General features: G+C 39.4%; 1 protein-coding gene across 1 annotated transcript in view; it reads right to left on the bottom strand.

Moving 5' to 3' along the window:
* The window catches only part of cacna1db (calcium channel, voltage-dependent, L type, alpha 1D subunit, b), a gene marked incomplete at both ends in the record, with an annotated part of 80,445 nt that overhangs the window by 17,289 nt on the left and 43,703 nt on the right, over nt 1-19,453 (bottom strand). The window contains 23 exons of the mRNA XM_083920788.1: nt 623-700; nt 1,070-1,180; nt 1,504-1,662; nt 2,038-2,239; nt 2,500-2,646; nt 2,755-2,807; nt 3,019-3,126; nt 3,249-3,336; nt 3,797-3,903; nt 5,245-5,304; nt 5,391-5,450; nt 5,997-6,126; nt 6,271-6,415; nt 7,285-7,345; nt 7,427-7,487; nt 7,653-7,767; nt 7,954-8,074; nt 8,257-8,464; nt 9,195-9,420; nt 9,589-9,749; nt 10,210-10,236; nt 10,363-10,447; nt 12,959-13,033. Of these exons, the coding sequence (XP_083776914.1) occupies nt 623-700; nt 1,070-1,180; nt 1,504-1,662; nt 2,038-2,239; nt 2,500-2,646; nt 2,755-2,807; nt 3,019-3,126; nt 3,249-3,336; nt 3,797-3,903; nt 5,245-5,304; nt 5,391-5,450; nt 5,997-6,126; nt 6,271-6,415; nt 7,285-7,345; nt 7,427-7,487; nt 7,653-7,767; nt 7,954-8,074; nt 8,257-8,464; nt 9,195-9,420; nt 9,589-9,749; nt 10,210-10,236; nt 10,363-10,447; nt 12,959-13,033 (2,588 nt within the window). The remainder of the gene's footprint in view (nt 1-622; nt 701-1,069; nt 1,181-1,503; nt 1,663-2,037; nt 2,240-2,499; nt 2,647-2,754; nt 2,808-3,018; nt 3,127-3,248; nt 3,337-3,796; nt 3,904-5,244; nt 5,305-5,390; nt 5,451-5,996; nt 6,127-6,270; nt 6,416-7,284; nt 7,346-7,426; nt 7,488-7,652; nt 7,768-7,953; nt 8,075-8,256; nt 8,465-9,194; nt 9,421-9,588; nt 9,750-10,209; nt 10,237-10,362; nt 10,448-12,958; nt 13,034-19,453) is intronic.

The raw sequence follows: 19,453 nt of genomic DNA, 5'->3' as shown, positions 1-19,453 counted from the left end.
CAACAAAGACACACAGAAAAGAAGAAAGAGAGACAACAGAGCAAGAAAGAAGAGGTAAAAAAAAAAGGATTATGAAAGATAGAAAGAGGAGAATATCAAAAAGTTGTGTTTAGATTTAAGAGAGTGAGTTTGAAAGTCAAATCCTTCCTGCCACTGAGTCTGTGATTTTCCCTAATTTATAGAAATATTCATTTAAAAACATAGCTATTCTATTATATTATGAATAAAATAACCATCTGTCATTGATCCATCATTTCAAAAGTGTTTTACTTCCACTGTTGCAGTGGCAGGCTTAAAGAAATGGCCACCAAAGACTTAAAACTAAAGATTTCAACAAGTTCTAATCTGTATGGAGCAGTTGCTAAATTGAATGCATGCGTTGGCCTTTTAGTTACACAGGTAACTGATAATAGTCTTTCCAGCCAATTAGCATGTATTTGGTCTACGGTGATCATCAACCATTGAGTCCACAACAGATTCAACGGACTTGAATCACAAAATTAAGACAGGAAGGACGGAAAGGAGGAAAGCCATGAAGGGCGTGGGGGGAAATGGAGTGGCAGCAGCAGTGTGAGAGCAGGAAGAGGGAATGACAGAGTTGTACATACTAATGTCTTTCTACCTGGCTGAGTATGATGTCGACTACACTGCCAATCACGACCAGAGCATCGAAGACGTTCCAGGCGTCCCCGACATAGCCCTGATTATGGCAGCATGCACAGCCAGCAGGAGGAGAGGAGAAGACGGGAGAGGAAGGGGGATGCAGGAAAGTATAAGAGGTAGAGAGGTTACGTTGAGGAGTAAGGGAAGAGGGGAGTCACCGCCAGTGGACAAAAAGCCAAAGAGGGGAGTTAAGAGGGACCAGAGGAGTGTATGAGGGCTGGGTTAAAGGGAATAAAAACATGAACCTTTTTACGGATAAAATATAAAGGGAGATCAAAAAGGAAAACTCTAAACAAGATGATTTAAGGAACTGATGGTAATTTTGCATATATTTGTATAAATATTGCAGAGAGGAGAGATGGGAGAGGAGAGGAGAGGAGAGGAGAGGAGAGGAGAGGAGACTTACTCTGGGTTTGAAGGCGATGAGCTTGAGGATCATCTCCACAGTGAAAACCCCAGTGAAGACCATGTTGAGGATGTCCATGGCGTAGTTAAACAGATGAGACTGACCATGATGCTGGAAAGAGACAGGCAGACAGGCAGACAGACAGAGAATAATAAATACGTTACATAGAGATCTTTTAAGGTAAAAACATAATGTTAGTGGTTGTATTTCTATGATTGTTAAAGAAAACATGAAAATCATTTTTATTCAGATTATAAGGAAAGGAAGTTAGATAACTTTAACTGTTTAACTGTTTGGAAAAACCAAACTAAATACTTTTTGACATCCCAGACACATTCATTAATCTTTCTCAAGGTCTGAATAATTGATTAATGTTAGATTCATCAGCTACTGTACGTCAATTTCACCTAAAAGACTGAATGAAGAGCACTTACCTGAATGGCCAGACACAGGGTGTTGAGGATGATGAGGACAAACATGACGTACTCAAAGCCAGTAGAGTTGACCACATACCAGAACTTGTACTGGTAAGGGTTTTTGGGGATGTAGCGCCGTAGCGGACGAGCTTTAAGAGCATATTCCACACACTGACGCTGCGGCGGTGGTGGTGGTGGAGGACAAATACAGAAACAGACAAACAAAGAGACTCATGATCAAGTGTAACACGTTCTCTTCTGTAAGATGCAGGCACTATTCGGACCAATCAGTAATAGGATACAGTAGAGAGGATGTTTCATCAGATTTTTGAGCATTAATGGAGTACAGCTTTTATTGTTACGTCAGTCTTTATTTTTCAAAACAGGAAAATGCAAAGATGCGTCATTATTTAGCCAGATCCATTTGGTTAGGATCATCAAATTACACATAGTCGATAATTTGACATGAACAGATTTTTACTACTTAATTTAAAATGTTCAATAAAAGCATCGATACACATCATGCGCAAACACACAAATCCTCCCTCCTACCTGGTTCTTGTCCAGCTCACAGTTCTTGTACTCCTTCTCCCCTTGCTCCTGAAAGGTGACGATAACAAAACCGACGAAGATGTTCATCATGAAGAAGGCGATGATGATGATGTAGATGATGAAGAAGATGGAGATCTCGATGCGGTAGTTGTAGATGGGACCCATGTTCTCTCTGTTAGAGTCGATGGCCTTGTAGAGTAGACTGCAGGGACACACAACACACAAAGAAGGTCAAGATCATGTGGTAATTGCTAAAATCAAATCTGTCAGTTACTTTTCTTCAAAGAAACTACACTTTCAGCACATTCACACTCACAAAATGGTCAAAATATAGACAAAAGTCACTTGGAGAGGACTGGAGATTCAAGTATGAACTTGAAATTGAGCACAATATGGGACCTTGAAATAAATCTTGCTATTATTCTCCATAATGGCAGTCAAAGACACAAAAGCAGTACTTACGTGGGCCATCCTTCAAATGTGGAGACAGTAAACAGAGCCATCATGGCCATGAGGACGTTGTCAAAGTTGTAGTCGCTGTTGTACCAGATCCTCTCCTTCACCATGGGCAGCGCCATGTCCCCGTTGTTGTAGAGAATGTAGGAGCCTCTGTGATTTAAAGATTAAATATAAACCACATACGCACACGCACAGAGACGTTTATGCAAGTCAGTATCTAAAGCTGGAAATTATGAAGAATAAAAAAAAAAACCTCACTTGCAGTCTTCTGGGCTGGACTTTGCATCATCTGTGCAGCGGTAAAATTTCCCCTATGTAAAAGAAACAGAAGAGAAAGGTCTCATCTCATCTCATCTCATCTTCAAACGCTTATCCGGGGTCGGGTCACGGGGGCAGCAGCTTTAGCAGGGGACCCCAAACTTCCCTCTTTGTTAAAAAACCTTCTACTTCTGTACAAGCCTATTGATTTGGTTGTGACCCCATTACCCTCTCTCCCTCTCTCCTTTAATCTTTTCACTGTACCTTAAAGAGCTGCACTCCGATACAAGCGAACATGAATTGCAGCAGCGTGGTGACGATCATGATGTTGCCGATGGTCCTGATGGCCACAAACACACACTGGACCACGTGCTGCAAAGGACACACAGTTATACGTTCTTAGTAGAAATGTACATTACTGTATCAAGCACAGTTATGCAAGAGACACACAAACAGATACACACTGCACCGTGTTGTGTTAGTGTTATTCTGACCTTTAATCCCTTGGCTCTGTTGATGGCCCTGAGTGGTCGGAGGACTCTCAAAACACGGAGAATCTTCACCACTGAGATAGCAGAGGACCTGAGGAAGACAGAAAATCACACCAGTGGATTCAGCTGTGCAATACTTAAGACTGTTCTCTTCAAGCAGCAGAGCAAAGAGCAGTGGGCGTCAGACTCATGATGTGTTCTTCATGAAGCTACATGTCCTGGAAGGTCATGTGTAAAAGGGTCAACCCTTTAACCCTAGTAAAGTCCCTGAGGACTTTAACCCTTTGAACAGAGAGCGGGGCCGTGACCACCTGTACAGGGGTAAATGCGCGGGAACTAACAATATACAACTGTAGAATTGAAGAAATTGCATTAACCAATTATTTTTTACAAATATGTCAGCACTCAAATGTACGTTTTAAGAATAAATGTCTTCTTAATAACGTTGGTGATTGGGTCCAAATGTTTACTGTATATATTATGGCAAGAATATCACGCAGTTGCTCAATGTTACATTTCAACATTGGGAAAAATGATTGAAGGATACATACTGAATGCCAAAGGAGACCAGAGACACGCCAACGACCAGCAGGTCTAAAAGGTTGAAGTAGTTTCTACAGAACGCCCCTTTATGAAGAAACGCTCCAAACGCTGTCATCTGGTCAGAGGAGAAACAACAGTCAGGACTAAAGAAGACGAGATCAAACATGCCAACACATGCAAGGGGCAGCTTCAGGTCAGGCTTGGATGGGATTTAAAGGACTGTTACTTAAATCTACTGTACTTACAGTGTCAATTTTCAAAAAGACATTTAGTGAGTACCTATAATCTTTTGGTGAATGTTTCTTTTTCTTAATATACCCCTACATTCACAATGATTTAGCTTTTCAACATGAGTTTCCATGGCAACAATGTACAACATAATTTGATTTGCAGTTTCCCAGTTGATGGTCCTGCATTGAAATTAAATTGTTATGTCAACTATGTTACTTTTATGGTATTTAGAGCAAGCACACACATAAACTGATTAGTTCTTCTAATATTGTAAAATAGTTTCATGCAATATTTCAATATGTTTGGTTCCTTTTAAAAATTAGAAAAAAAATAAATTGACAAGGTAAACCTGCATGAGAACTACTGCACACACACACACACACACACACACACACACACACACACACACACACACACACACACACACACACACACACACACACACACACACACACACACACACACACACACACACACACATGCACACACATGCACACACTCCGTGCAGATTAAGCCAGGGGCAGGTCCTTTAATCTCTCCTCAACACATTTTAGGTTTAAGCCATAATACATGAGATTTACCTGGTGCAGACAAACAGTGAGCAAAGATCTAATTCTAACAGCAAAAATAATAAAAATTGTTCCTCATTTTTGTGGATTTCTTCAAGCACATTATTTGGGAGTGCACTAGTCAGAATAAAGGGTTACATCTGTGTGTACAGGACGCATTCAGGCAGTGGCATATAAATTCATATCTCCACAGTCCAGAATATTTCAAATTGAACAAACAACAATTTGAATAAGATCTATTAGTCAAAGGTGCTAAGAAAGATGCAAATTTTCATAAAAAATAATAATGATTGGTGAAGCGTTTCAAAATGTTACCAGTCGAAGTGCCAATCATGTAAATACACATTTTAAATCTTCCATAAGTAAAAAAAACTTTTGTATTTGAGCCAAACTAGCAGTATTCTGGCGAGCCACTGGTCAAGGATGAAGAGGGGAAGTGGGCTGTAATGGAAAAGTGACAAACTTTTTACAGATAACTAAAAAAATATCTGATGAAAACCCATGATCTCCACGTCAACGCCATGACAACAAGACAAGCAGGCGACCATTTTGACCAAAAAATTATAGAGACAGAAATGAGGGGAAGGAGGACGTGTGCAACAAGCTTGGAAGAGGTGGGTTGTTGCTGAGGCAGCGCGACAGTTTCAATTGTTTACCTTAATAAGGATCTCAAATGTAAACATACTAGTGAAGACATAGTCTGCATAGCCTAGGATCTGAGGAGGCAATCAGAGTGACATAAGCACGCAGGGTTACTGAAGCTCTACCCAGCACAGCACCACACAGCACACAGGTCATTTACCTTCAACAGGATCTCAACAGTAAAGATTGCGGTGAAAGCATAGTCAAAATAACCAAGTATCTGCAAGAGGCAATGCACAAGTTCAAGTCATCAAGTCATTCCAAAATAACAGCAGTATATTGATTTATACAGTAAGAGTCTAACATATATGAATAATAACATCTGGTATATTAAAACTGCATGAGGCAAGATTCTTATGCGGTATAATGTGGCAGTGACGTATATTGGTAAGTACTTTAGGGGAGCAAAAAATGTGTTGTGGCAAACCAAGATGACAGCTGTTGGTCACATGAATTTCTTAATATAATTAACTTCCCAGCATCAATATGCTGCCCGTGTACTTTGTGTTTCTATGCAGCTAATGCCTAGTTCACACTTCACAATTTAAGCCTGGATTTTCCACTCGCCAACAGTTTTTGCGAGTTCTTGCAAGACAACAAGTTGTGTAGAGTGAACAGCACTACGATCTGACGACTTTGAAAGTTGTGTAGTCTGAACTTAAGGCAGGTGGTGAAAGTGCTGTGTTTTTTGAGTGTAATTTGCTTAAGCGCACTTTCCATAGGTCATTTTCACAGCAGACATTTAGTCCAGCGGTTGTCTACGTACGATATTGCGAGCAGAGAAGTTGCGTATTGGGTCCTCAGCAGCCAGAGAGACGGAGCTGAGCATGATGAAGACCAGGATGAGGTTGGTGAAGATGTGATGGTTAATCAGCTTATGGCAAAATACACGAAACCTACAGCAAAGAGAAAACAAAAGGCAAATGGAGACTTTTTGCCTCTATTTCTGGTGTTTCTATCAAATTTCGGTTACACTGAACAGGTAGACGAGTTCATGTGCCTCTGCATCAATATCACCAATAATCGTGGCCAAGACTCACGGGTTAGTGCTGCTGAAGATGAAGAAGGCGCTGCCCGCTGGAATGGGTGGAGTCTTTTCTTTGATGCTGAGTTCAGACAGCCTCTGAGGGCGGGGCCCTGCTGGGACCTCTGGGAGAACGCCCTTATCGTCATCATCATCACACGCTACGAAACAGAACTTCGTTTATTGCCTCTTAATATTAAAAAAACAATCCTTCAGTTGTATTTCTGTATTTTCCTTATTGATGCTCATGGCAACTGAAGATTTAGAAATAAATTCAGTGTATGTTACATGAACTGCTTTAAGCTGCGAGAAGGCAGAGCTGATATACGGTAGTTTTGATCAATCAGTTTAATGTACAAGGTTTTATCTTCTCCTTGTATTGCGTAATATTTTTGTTTTGATCCACATTTTCACTCTGTTGTCATTGTTTATATTCCAGTCTACAGTGAAATGTATGAATTTATTAAATAAAAATAGTTTTTATGGTCTGTTGAGTTTATTCTAACACATTCATGCACATTCATTTCAAATCACAGGATACAGAATGATTTCATTTCATGGATGATATAACAAATCACAAAAATACAGTGTTCTTCTATAAACATCTTGGTCAACTATCACCAAGCTTTTCTAATTTCTTTATGTCTTTACCTCGATTCACTTTCTGTATAAACCCGTGCTGTTAAAAACAAAAGAATATGTTTACCCCCCAAAAACTTCCAATTGATAAGGTTTTGCTGCGCGTCTCTATGTGGTCTTGAACATGAGACCCCCATTAACATTTTAGTTGTTCTCAGTAGGTACTGTTGGAGTTCTTGTCTTCACAATAGCCTTCTTCCTCTCTGCATTTTGCCAGCACGTAAAGCTGGCATTAATGTCATGAATATAAAGAGTGTGAGCTAACACAAGAGGTGTCTTTTTTGTGATTGTTAAAACCTCCAGTCAATCATAACACGATCAAATCAGATGAATTGTCAGGTTTGTGGACCCCAGTTTGTGCCATCCTCACTCAAGACGCGTCACTTTTTACCTGGAGAGTCGATGGCAGGATACGACTCCTTATCCTCCTCCAGCAAGACCTCTGCAGGCACCTACAGACAGTGATCAGGCTTGGCATTATAAAAAATACTATACACCTACAGAGGTGAAACATGCGGTCTCTGTCTTTTTACCTTGATCTCTCCATCCTGGACGTCTACTATTTCTACTTTCTTCTTATCTGTGCTTGTGTCCCTGTTATGGACAGAAACAACAGGGAGTAACTAACCAGGCAGAAGGCTTTTGTGTCTGCCAATAGAAAGTACTTGTAACAAATGTGACTAATGTCTACAAAAACAGTCAAACAGAAAATGTGAACAGAATTTAAAATGTGAAATATCGAGGGGTCCTAAGCTGTACTTGGCACTATTCTTCCTCTTCTTGGCCTCCTCTTCCTCCTTCTGTGCTGTGTTGAGGCTCTCTGCATCTGCCAGGTTGTCAACAGCGATGGCCAAGAAGACGTTTAGAAGGATGTCTGATCATGTGACTTAAGGAAGAAGCATTGACCAACGTGAAAGACGCACATGGGCTTTAGTGATCAAAACAACTTTTCCTGTGTGTGTGTGTGTGTGTGTGTGTGTGTGTGTGTGTGTGTGTGTGTGTGTGTGTGTGTGTGTGTGTGTGTGTGTGTGTGTGTGTGTGTGTGTGGTCAGTAGGATACAGTTTCCACAGATGAAGAGGATGATGAAGTAAATGCAGACCACCATTCCAGATGAGGCCGGGCCGCCGTACGCCATGATACCATCATACATCACCGTATTCCAGTCTTCTCCTGTCAAGATCTGGCAAACACAATATACAGTGGAAGTAATTTCGATCATTCATTTTATGACTTATTTGAAGAAGATGTCTACCATGATGCAATGGCAGATTAAGAGCCTAAGGATTAAGACTGAAAAAGCTTATGATGCTGTGTGTTCTTGCAATTTGTCTCCGAATGAACTTAATAAAACCAAACACTCACCTGGAACACAGTGAGCAGGGCCTGAGGGAAGTTATCAAACGTGCTCCTTTTGGTCACAGTCTCGTCGAAGTTGAACTTGCCCCCAAAAAGCTGCATGCCAAGCAGGGAGAAAATAATGATGAAGAGGAAGAGCAGCAGCAACAGGGAGGCGATGGACTTCATGGAGTTGAGCAGAGAGGCCACCAGGTTACTAAGAGATGCCCAATGACTGGAGAAGAAGGAAAATAAAAAGAGTTAACGGAGTGGCCGGCACACAAACAGACGCACCTGTGATTGTAATGAGGGGAAAATAGAGAAATGATAATGTTGGTTAAATGAGGCAGATCTCGCAATATAATAAATTAAGAAATCTGAGAAAGTACATGCTGCATTATTTTTGGGACATTTTGGGACATTGCCTTTATTAGATAGCGCGGAGAGATGGCATGAAACAAGGGAGGGTGAGATGCAACAAAGATCCCCAGCAGGACTCAAACCAAATTCATGATTGCCATATTAACCCCTAAAGCACGGTGTGCTCCTCAGTTAGATATTTAAAATGAGTAGCAGCAGTCACTTGGTAACCTGCCACTCCCCCCTCTCTATCCCGGAATAGCAGAAAGGATGCCGGGGCAGAGGGGTTGTTTGGATTAATGTTAGTTGAGTCTGCCTGACTGGACGGCCATTTATCTGACTGAGGTTTGTGCAGGTTAGCGTCAGTAGCCCGGACCATGGCTTTGAAATATCAGCAGCCTAAATGTGCTGTGTATTGATAAACCCATGCTCTGTCTCTGGTGCTGAAGTTGCAGACAGATTTGTGACTTTTTCTTTGACTTTTTCTGAAAAGACACAATGCCCTTCCAAATCAAGAACCATTTCCCTATTTTATTAAAAAGAATGAAAAAAAGACTATCAAACATTTCATTCATCTCTATCACATCTAGAAACGTGTTGCTCACCGAGTGACCTTGAAGATTCTAAGTAGTCGTACGCAACGGAAAACAGAGATGCCCAGCGGAGACATGATGGCCAGCTCCACCAGGATGGTCTCCACGATGCCTCCACACACCACGAAACAGTCAAAGCGGTTAAACAGGGACACAAAGTATGCCTGCAGCCCCAAACTGTACATCTTCACTAGCATCTCCAAGGTGAACATCGCCAGGAGAACTTTGTTGGCTACATCTGGAGAGGAGAGGAGAGGAGAGGAGAGGAGAGGAGAGGAGAGGAGAGGAGAGGAGAGGAGAGGAGAGGAGAGGAGAGGAGAGGAGAGGAGAGTTTAAAAAAATTAAAGAAAAGTGAACTGAATATATTACAACAGTATAAAACAGAATAGAGGAAAAAAACAGTTACCCTGTACTTGCGTTAGCCAGTCTGGCTGGTTGTAGTGCTCAGAGGCGATGGTGAGAGTGTTGAGGAACACCAAGATGATGACCAGCCAATAAAACGTCACAGATTTCACAGCTGCCCGACACTTTCTGCGGCAGAAACGGTTCCACCGTCGCCACTGACGACTGACCATGCAAAAAAAAAATATATAATTTAGAGGAGAATGTCTAAATTGAATTTAACACATTTTGGAAGTAACTCTTCTTACTTTGGATACACTTTCCTATTCAAGTGAATGAGAAATTGGTCCAAACGTTTGACTGGGGCTGTGTATGTATTTGATTTTGATGTTTTCTCAGTAAAACTGGACACACATTCATGTAAAGAGGACTGGGGTGGATTTTAGGTGAGTGAACAGGGAAAAAACAATGATGAAACTGTAGCAAGATCGATCAGGATGAAGACTGGTTGGTCAGATAGAAAACATGACAGACATTGGATCATTGCAAAATATTCGACGAGAACATTGAGGATCTGAGCAATTTAAATATGAGGTAAGAATGAATCATGCAAAATGAGTTGAATCAAACAAATGAATGAAGATGGCATTTACCATGCAGTGTCATACAGTACCAAGGTACTAACCTGCACTTTGACTTAGTAATTTTTTGACTGGGGAGAATAAAAGATGAGGACACTTTAAATAAGGGCCACCCACATGTGGACTATGTGTCTGAGTCACATTTTTATTCTGAATATATATGAATAAATAAAAAATAAAAAATATGACACACTCACCACAGCGGCCCACAGCACGGCGATTTGTTTTCCTCTCCATTGTGATTCTCTGTGTTCGCCGATTCTGTTTCACTGGGCATACTCGCTGCAGTATCACACACACACACACACACGCAAACACATAGACACATATACACATACACACACACACACATACACACACACACACACACACACACCACACACACACACACACACACATACATACATACACACGTACCCACACACACACAAGAAAAAGTAAGGTGAGATTATAAGGTGCGAAGTTAAGAGGTTTAGATTTGTCCGAAAGGAAACAGGATTCACCAATAAATTTCCCATCATAATAGATTATTATTACTAACACACATGCATTTTTGGTTTGGCTTGGTTTCATATTCATATGATTCACCGTACATTGAATCACGCATAACTGCCAAATAAACAAGCCTCCACTTTACAATAAACTCATATTTTTAGATTTTCACCAATTTTAAATTTTCTGCTTGTAGATTTTTTCGGCAGATATATTTTATATTTCTTTCGCCTTTCACAAAGCTTATAGTCCAAGCTAAACCACTGGAGAACAAAAAATGCAGGTGTCAATAGAAAATGCTGAGTAATTGCTTCTCAATGCTTGACATTAATGAAAGGGAATTCAGGTTTTTTTACAGCATATTTTTGTTTCAGAGAAAGAGACTCACAATGTCTAAAAGTTATGAATTTTCAGGTTTCTGCATAGTTTAAGTCACAGTGTGTGTACATGCTCCCAGACCTGAGTCAAATGTTGAGAATAATTCTTGCCATTTATTAAAACTATTTTCAATTGGAAACATGCAACACAAATATTACTGCTCATATAAAGAGTTTATTTGAATGTTGAATCTTTTCAGTATTGACTGTATTGAAATATTTGGTCAGACTATTTGGTCCAGGTCTGTATGCTGCAACAAGTATTAGTTACATAGTCACACTGTTATAGCACACAGTGTATTAGAAATATACTGTACATGCACAAAATAGTGTCTTTATAAATAACACATGAAAGGAAAATGATGATGATTGGATGAGAGATCTGTACACACATACTTTGACATAATTCTATACATTATAAGGTGCGTCAGGATGTACTAATTAAACTGATTTTAAAATAAAATGCAACTGACAAGAGTTTAAGAGGTAAAGAATTGTCTCTTATACACCTATACTTCACACACAAATGTGCATGATACTTAAAGTAGGACTTTGATATTGACATGAATTATTAATTTTAAGTTAAGGGTTTTGCTAATAGGCCTGCCATTTACGTAAAGCAACAGATGTGCACATACAAATTTAGTTAAAATTAGTTCTGTACTGTATCTTTCAACACTTTGATGGTGCTACTGTACTGAGGTATAAAACAATGTTGATACACGTGAGTATCGCGTTTTGTGATGCTGTATTGATTTTAAGGTTTTACTGATCAACTTTAAGGCTCCTCAAGGTGTCGCCCCGGAATACATTTGCTGACATGCTGACCCCTTCCCGTGATGTCGTCTTTTTATCGTTTTTTTATCCTTTTAACTTTCTTTGCAGGCACCTTAAGCTAATAACAATTTCCTTTGTCCATTAATGATTCCTCTTCTTTCTATACAATGATGTGTAAATATGGTTATGATGTGCCCTACTGGATTTCTTTATTATTATTATTTGTTTTGTTTATACTGTGTGTGTGTGTGTGTGTGTGTGTGTGTGTGTGTGTGTGTGTGTGTGTGTGTGTGTGTGTGTGTGTGTGTGTGTGTGTGTGTGTGTGTGTGTGTGTGTGTCTGTGTCTGTGTATTTTGATTTTCAAAGCACTTTGTAAACTGTTGTTTTCAAAGGTGCTATACAAATAAAGTTATTATTATTCTCAAAAACACTCCATTGATTGTTAATTAATATTTTACATGCAAAGATTCATCATCAGCCATGTGACTCTTCCAACAATGAATGCATACGATGGTGTGTTCTTTATACTATGACGGTCTTCCTTAAACTAGTTAAAAAAAAAACATAATATATCGCCTTGCTTACAGTATCACACTTTATTGCAGAAAGAACCTGGGGCATATTGTATCGCCAGAGTCTTACCAATACAAAGCCCATCTACTGTACATGTGCTTCTGATTTATTCACTCATTAAAATGCTAAATGTTAAATCATGCTCAAGAGGAATGGCAATGTCTCATGTGTGAGTGTGTTATTCCTAACATTTTTAACATTGCTGTTGTTCCTTAGATTAAAAAGCCACATTTCCCATAAACTGTTCCCCCGCCATCATGACATCATCTGTTCTACAGTAAAAAGTGATGATTCATATCACTAGAAAAGTTCTGTTTGCTGGTAGGTGACAAAGGAGTTCATTGATAATGGACGATGAGGTGTATGCGTTGGGTGAAATGGATTTGCTTATGATGAGGATGGTAAGAATTAGACAATGACCAATGACACAAGGGACATGCAAAAACAAAAGTATGAACAAAAGCATATGCAAAGCACATGCAAGCAAAGGCGCCGACCAGGACAAAGATTAACCGTCCATGAAAATGCGCAAAAAAACACACACTCCCAGACGCACACACACAAACGCATTTACCCTGTGTCTCTGTGGACTGGGTGAACCAGCCAAACTTTCCTTTCTTCTTCTCAGTGAGGTCAGCCAGCGTGACCCCTTGGTGTTACCAACATGCAGTTCACACAGCCAGACAGCAGAGGAAGCAGTGAGTCAGTACACAGCAGAACAACAAAGAGAGGAATGTACAGCAAAAGACAGCTGCAGTACAATACTACAGTACCAACACAGCTACCATTTCCAGAAAAGCTACAAAACAAGTGTACAGGACGTAATTCTTTCCTAGGATGGCAAAGTCATGCTGAGATAGCGGAGATAGCGAAAGGGAGGAGAATTACGGCTGAAATAAAAGCCCAATGGTTGGGCTTTAACCCAACAGCCTACATCTGGTGATTCAGACTAATGATTGGCTAGTACTCGTTGCCTTCAGCGGTTTGGTTGATTAGGTATTTGTGTAGTGATTGGTTAGGGTTAGGACATAAACTGTATAAAAGAAATAGCATGCAGACTACTGTTTTGAAGCCTCAAGTTTAGTATTTTGGCTGTCGCCATCTTGTTTTTTGCGAGGGGTGGATCTGAGAACCCGAGGACACTGCCATGTTAGCAACTTGTTAATCACAAGGTTGCCATGGCACCAAACATACCCTGCTTTATCATCTATTTTACTCTAAATGGGGACATTATTTCCTAAATTATCATCATGCTCTTTTGAAGAATACTTGAAACAAGTAATTGAGACCATAAAATGTTTACCGAGGTAATGAATCAAGTGAGAAGTAGTGTTATTTCTAATGAATCAGGTTTCTTTTTGCAATTCTCTTAACATTTCTCCCTTTTCAGATCCACTTGAGTTAGAGTAAGAATATCAGGTTAAGCCAATCTGGTCATACCTTCGCCATTCTAGGAAAAAAAACATACTGTGCACAGGACGTACAGTAATATCCTCTTGCCATAAAAAACTGAGTGCAAATACTGAGCCTGGACTATCATGTCCTACTGCAGTTAATGATTTACTTCTAAGATGAAGGAGATTTAAGAAATAACAAGGAAGAGTACCATATACGGTAAAATATTTTTTGAGTATTTACAATAATTTGTACATGCTAGTGCTGACATAAGAATAAAAGCTCAGTGGTGATAGTAGTATTAAGTAGATGATGTAGCGGTTTAATAATAAGTATATTAGCCAGTTTATGTCAGCAGATAAACAACAAGAAAAGAGCAGTACAGAAATGCCAATGATATGTTTGAGGTAGTTTTGAAACAGATCCTTCATTACTTTGTCCACCAGGCAGTGCTTACTGTAAAATATCCCACTCAATACATATATCTTGGTAATACTTCTTCTTTTTTTAAAAACTAACCATACTTAATTCTAAATGCTAAATTTTAGGTGGGTGCTCTCTGGACAGAGCATCTATTAATACAACATCAGACAGGAAAGGATTGGCAATAAACAAGACTTCAGAAAGAAAACAGAGGATAGAAAGCAGAGAAGAGAACAACTGTTGGCAATAAGAGTAGAAGATATGAAGAAACAAAAGGAAGAAGGAGAAAAGGGGGAAAAACTAATGTTAGTTAATGCAGCAATCTACAGACAGTTTTACACAAGGCACACAGTCACTGAAGGAATCAAGGAGAGAAAGTTAGTGTGTAGTCTCGGGAGACTATAGTCTAAAACAACGACCACAACAACAACAACAACAACAGCAACAACAGCAGCAACAGAGGTAAAAACAGGGCAGTTATTGGAGGATGTAGGATATGCGCACTGACCGCATTGTAAATGGTTTAAGGCACTGTAGCAGTATGTCAAAACCTGCTGACCCACAGTGCAGCTCAATTCTAGTAGCAGCTAATGGAAGCCGCTAGCCTAGAGCAGAGATGAGGAGCTACACAAGGATCTGGCAATATTACTTCTTAACTTCGACGCTGACTCAAGTGACATAACTAAAGGATATTTATCAGACTTCACACAGCCCCCTCTGGAGTATGAATAACATGCCAATTTGTCATTCCGCATGATATCTCAACGCGTCATTTAACGCATGTAGTCACGTCATGTTCTCTAATGTAAATCCATCCATGTCAACATTACAGACTCAGAGCAACTGCCCTGGAAGAGTGAGGACACATGGTACAGAGATTGAAAATTGAGTTTACGGTGGGCAGGAGTTGAGGTGGATGGGTCCAACAAACACAAGGCTTTTGACCAAAGACGTCAACAATGAAATATTGAAACAATGAAATGGCCAGCCCAGAGTTCAAATCTAAACCCCATAGAGAATCTCTGGGAGATCCTCAGCAGCAAAGTCATGTCTAAGAAACCCACTACAGTTGCCGAACTGTGGAAGAGACTGCAAGAAGAGCGGACCACGATCAAACCAGAGCAGTGTGAGAAACTAGTGATGTTCTGTGGGTGCAGATGAACTGAAGTCATTCAAAACAAGGGCCTTTACACTTCCTATTCATTTATAGCCCTATTGTTTAAATATTCTTGTCTGACACAATGGTTACTGTAACTGTTACAAAATAAAGGTTTTTGTTGAAGTGCCTTGGTTTTAAAAAAAAAATCTGGACAATAACAAATAAGAGTATTTCAGAATAAATAAAGTATTCATAATTAGTTAGATACATTTATATAAGCAATTATTGAAGTGTGATATACAGCATAGTATCAGCAAACCTATACATTAATCATCAATCAGTATGAAACTGAAAAGCCTGGATGGCAAATAAGAACTCCCGTCACCACTTTGCATAAAGTCAATAAAAGTGAGGTAAGTCATTTTAGCAGATGCAAACCTAGCCACAGACTAAAAGAGAGAGACAGAGAGCACAATGGTAGAAAAAGTTCTTCTGATCATCATGGCTGCATCAGGCAAGTGTTTTTTTTAAACTGTTTTAAAGCATAACTGTGTATGTGTCAATCAAACAAATTCATTTTTAACTGAGTCATTTTTATCTAGAATCTAATGTCAATGCATTCTTGTCACTACAGTACTGTGTGCTGTCACACACAGTGGACATCAGTACCATTTTGTTTATGACCGAAAGAACATGACTGAAGCCCTAAAATACTGCAAGGAAAAATACACAGACCTGGCCACTATCTACAGCATGGAGGACGTAAACACCCTGAACGACATGGTGGATTTAAACAAAATGCTCAACTTGGATGGCAGCTATGTAAATTCTTTACCCTTCTCCATCATTGTGTCTATATCAGAGCCATTTTTGACAATTATGCAAGTGACAGGTGACAGGAAAAACAGAAAGAGACAAATTCATTATGTGAACCGTATTGCAGCACACTCTTCTGCTTTTGCACAATGAAGGGTAGAAGAAGGGTGGTTCCCAAGACATACTGCTCTGACAAAATAAAGATTGCCAGTTCAAATTGGATCAAACTCGAACTCCTGGGTTTGTGAGTCGGCAAAAGTAAAGTTAAAAAAATGTTTTAACATGTGGGGGTATATATTAGCCTACTAAAGGGCAAAAGGTGATATTGGCATTGAATTGACCAGGTCAAGGGCAATAACATAACTTTACCCAATCTTGTTTTTCATTATGTATTCTGCTGTTGATAAATGTTTCCATGTATTATGCTTTTTTCAGTAAGTTTAGTTTTCGCTCCACACAAATTCAACAATGACATTAAGTTAATTAATCACTTTCACTGAGACCGAATCTGACTGTAATTGGAATTTTGTTAAAATTTGCCTCAAGCAACTTTAAGCTTATCCAGGTCAAATGCATCATATTATTAATAAGGCTAAAGAAATAAAAAAAACAAAAACACAAATGATCACTTTCAGCCCGCCTGGATCGGGATGTACGATGATGTGGAAAGCTGGAGATGGTCACTGGCAGAAAAAAGTTTCTACAAAGACGGGGAGACTGAGTTCAGGAAATGGTCTAATCAAGAACCAAACAATGCAAATGGTAAAGAACACTGCGCAGAGATGTATTATAACGGATACTGGAATGATCGACAGTGTGTCGAACCCCTCCCAGCAGTCTGTGTTGATGTTAGAGGTGAGAATTTAAACTACTGGTCCATTGTTTTTTGTCTTGAGTGTTAATTTGTCTTCCTGTTTGCAGTAGTTTCTTTCTCTATCCTCCAATGCTATTTTGGTATATTGTTTTATTTTGACCTAACTAATCAATAGAGTCCGGCTGATATCATTTTCAGTTGCCATTTCTAAGCTAGTTTTTAAAGATGAAGCTATGTACAGAGATGATGTGTCATTTGTTTTCTGGCTGACGACTATTGGAATGGCAACAACACCAGACTCTATTTGACTCGCTGACCACATCACGTTGGTGGTCATTGAGAGGTCTGGGACCAGGCTGTGGGGATTTCACCTTAATGATGAGATTTACAATGATAATTAATACTGCAAACAAGTGTTTAATTAATCTGAGAAAGGTCTTTGTACATTCAAAAACAAAACTATCTTGCCACTTTACACAACATTTCCCTCTTTCAGGGCCGAATGAAACATTTGTCCTCATTAACAATGCCATGACGTGGACTGCAGCCCAAAACCACTGCAGAGCAAACCACACAGACCTGGCCAGTGTGAGAAATGAGGCAGACAACCTAAAGATAAAAGAGTTGCTACCACCAGATCAAACAGTCTGGATTGGCCTTTTCAGAGACACCTGGAAGTGGTCAGATGGAAGTAACTCCTCATTTAGGTACTGGAAACATGGGGAACCAAATAACAAAGGGAAGGAGGAGGCTTGTGTGGCAGCAGACTTTGGCCAATTAAGCAGATGGGAGGACTGTAACTGTAACAGGACAGCACCCTTCATTTGCTACAGTCCTGGTGAGTGGTTATACAGTGATTCAAATAAAGTAAAGGTCCACAGTCAGCTGAGCTAAGAAAGCAGCTGCCACTAAATTTGGACCTGATGGAAAATATCACTACCACAATTTTTTTTTAATCTTTCATTATTTAAAGAAATTCGAATGAATGCCAATTATTATCTCCCACCAGATATGTTGTAACTGATAACACCTGAATTGTTGTTGTTGTTGTTGTCTTTCAAAGTAAAGCCTGTTACAAAGCAAGTGCTAAGAGTGAGGTTGGTGAAAAATGACTCGTCTCTGGATCTGAATGACCCGGTTGTAATGGAGGACCTCTTAAAGCAGGTAATTCACATATGACCCTATAATGTCTTAATTTTCTAATAAAAATAGATCGAATTATTTATATGATTAATCTGACAACTAAGAGTAACCTAAGTATGCAATACGCAGTGTAAACACTATATGTCATCATTGTTGAATGAAGACTTGTGTCAAACAACTACAAACAATAGCCTAATGCAGCTATGTCGAACTGGAAATATAACTAAATATGAAAAGATAAATTACTATATATAGGTGGGATGCGGGGCTCCCCAAAAACAGAGCTCCCAGTTAAAAAATATGTGAAAAAAGTGTGTTAAGTGAGACATATTCCTTGAGTGATATTCTGGAAAGTAAATCTTTCTGTATCTCAGCTCAAACAGAAGCTAAATGACAAAGGAGTGACTGGAGACATCAAACTGAGCTGGAAGAAGCAGTCGGATGGAAAGGTATTCCACAAGCAAGAGCAGAAGACAAAGAAGAGGAAAGCCTTTAGGAAAAAGGATGAGCTTTAATGTCGACTTCCATGGAAGACGTTTCCTTTTCCTGTGTTTACATGAGCAATGTTTTTTCAAACTATATTTTGCTGCTGTGTGCATATGATTAGCAAGACTTCCCTAAGTTATACAAATAATAACCATTATGTTGACGCTGTTTTATGATTACTGATTTGCATTCAGTGATGTGGATCCTGAGAGACTGCCGGGTGTCAACACACTCACAGTGTGGGGTAAGGATAGAGTTAAATGAATGATAAATAATAATTTGTAAGAAATTTACCCCCTGTCAATATATCAAATAATGAGAAAACATCCAGTGATTAAGGGTGTACAAAAAAGAGAGTACTTGAGGACATTTTACGGTGTTTAGGTTTATTTTAGTAAATCATACCTACATTTTTGAAGAATCTCTTACAACGTTTCATGCAACCACCCACGGCTTATTTAATTAAGGATTAAGTTTATGTACTTTATTTCACAATGAAATGCAGCTGTAGTCTCTTTAAGCTAAACAAGAGGAAAAAAGGTAAAGCCTTTCTGTCGTGCATTTTTGAATTTGCATCAGGAGGAATGATGTCTTCATTTCCACTGTCAACAACACAAACGAACAGTGACTGAGGCAACCACCTCCCATTTACTGTACCAGTCCAATGACTTGTCAGAAATGTATGTTAATTGAATTCTGCAGTAGTTGTTTTTGCACCAGAAAACCACATACGGTGCATATATCCTGTTCCCACAATAAGCCTCCTCCAGATCAGAATAAGCAATAATTTCTGTCTCATACATGCACACACTCGACCACACATCCACGGTTAATCCTGTGTTGTCATGGTGACGGCACACACAAGGCCACATCATTGAAAAGAACGAAAATCA

The sequence above is a fragment of the Echiichthys vipera genome (genome assembly GCF_963691815.1).
Source record: "Echiichthys vipera genome assembly, chromosome: 9".
Classification (NCBI taxonomy): Eukaryota; Metazoa; Chordata; class Actinopteri; order Perciformes; family Trachinidae; genus Echiichthys; species Echiichthys vipera.
Note: the sequence above shows the minus strand (reverse complement) of the source record. Positions and strands in the feature narration are given on the sequence as shown.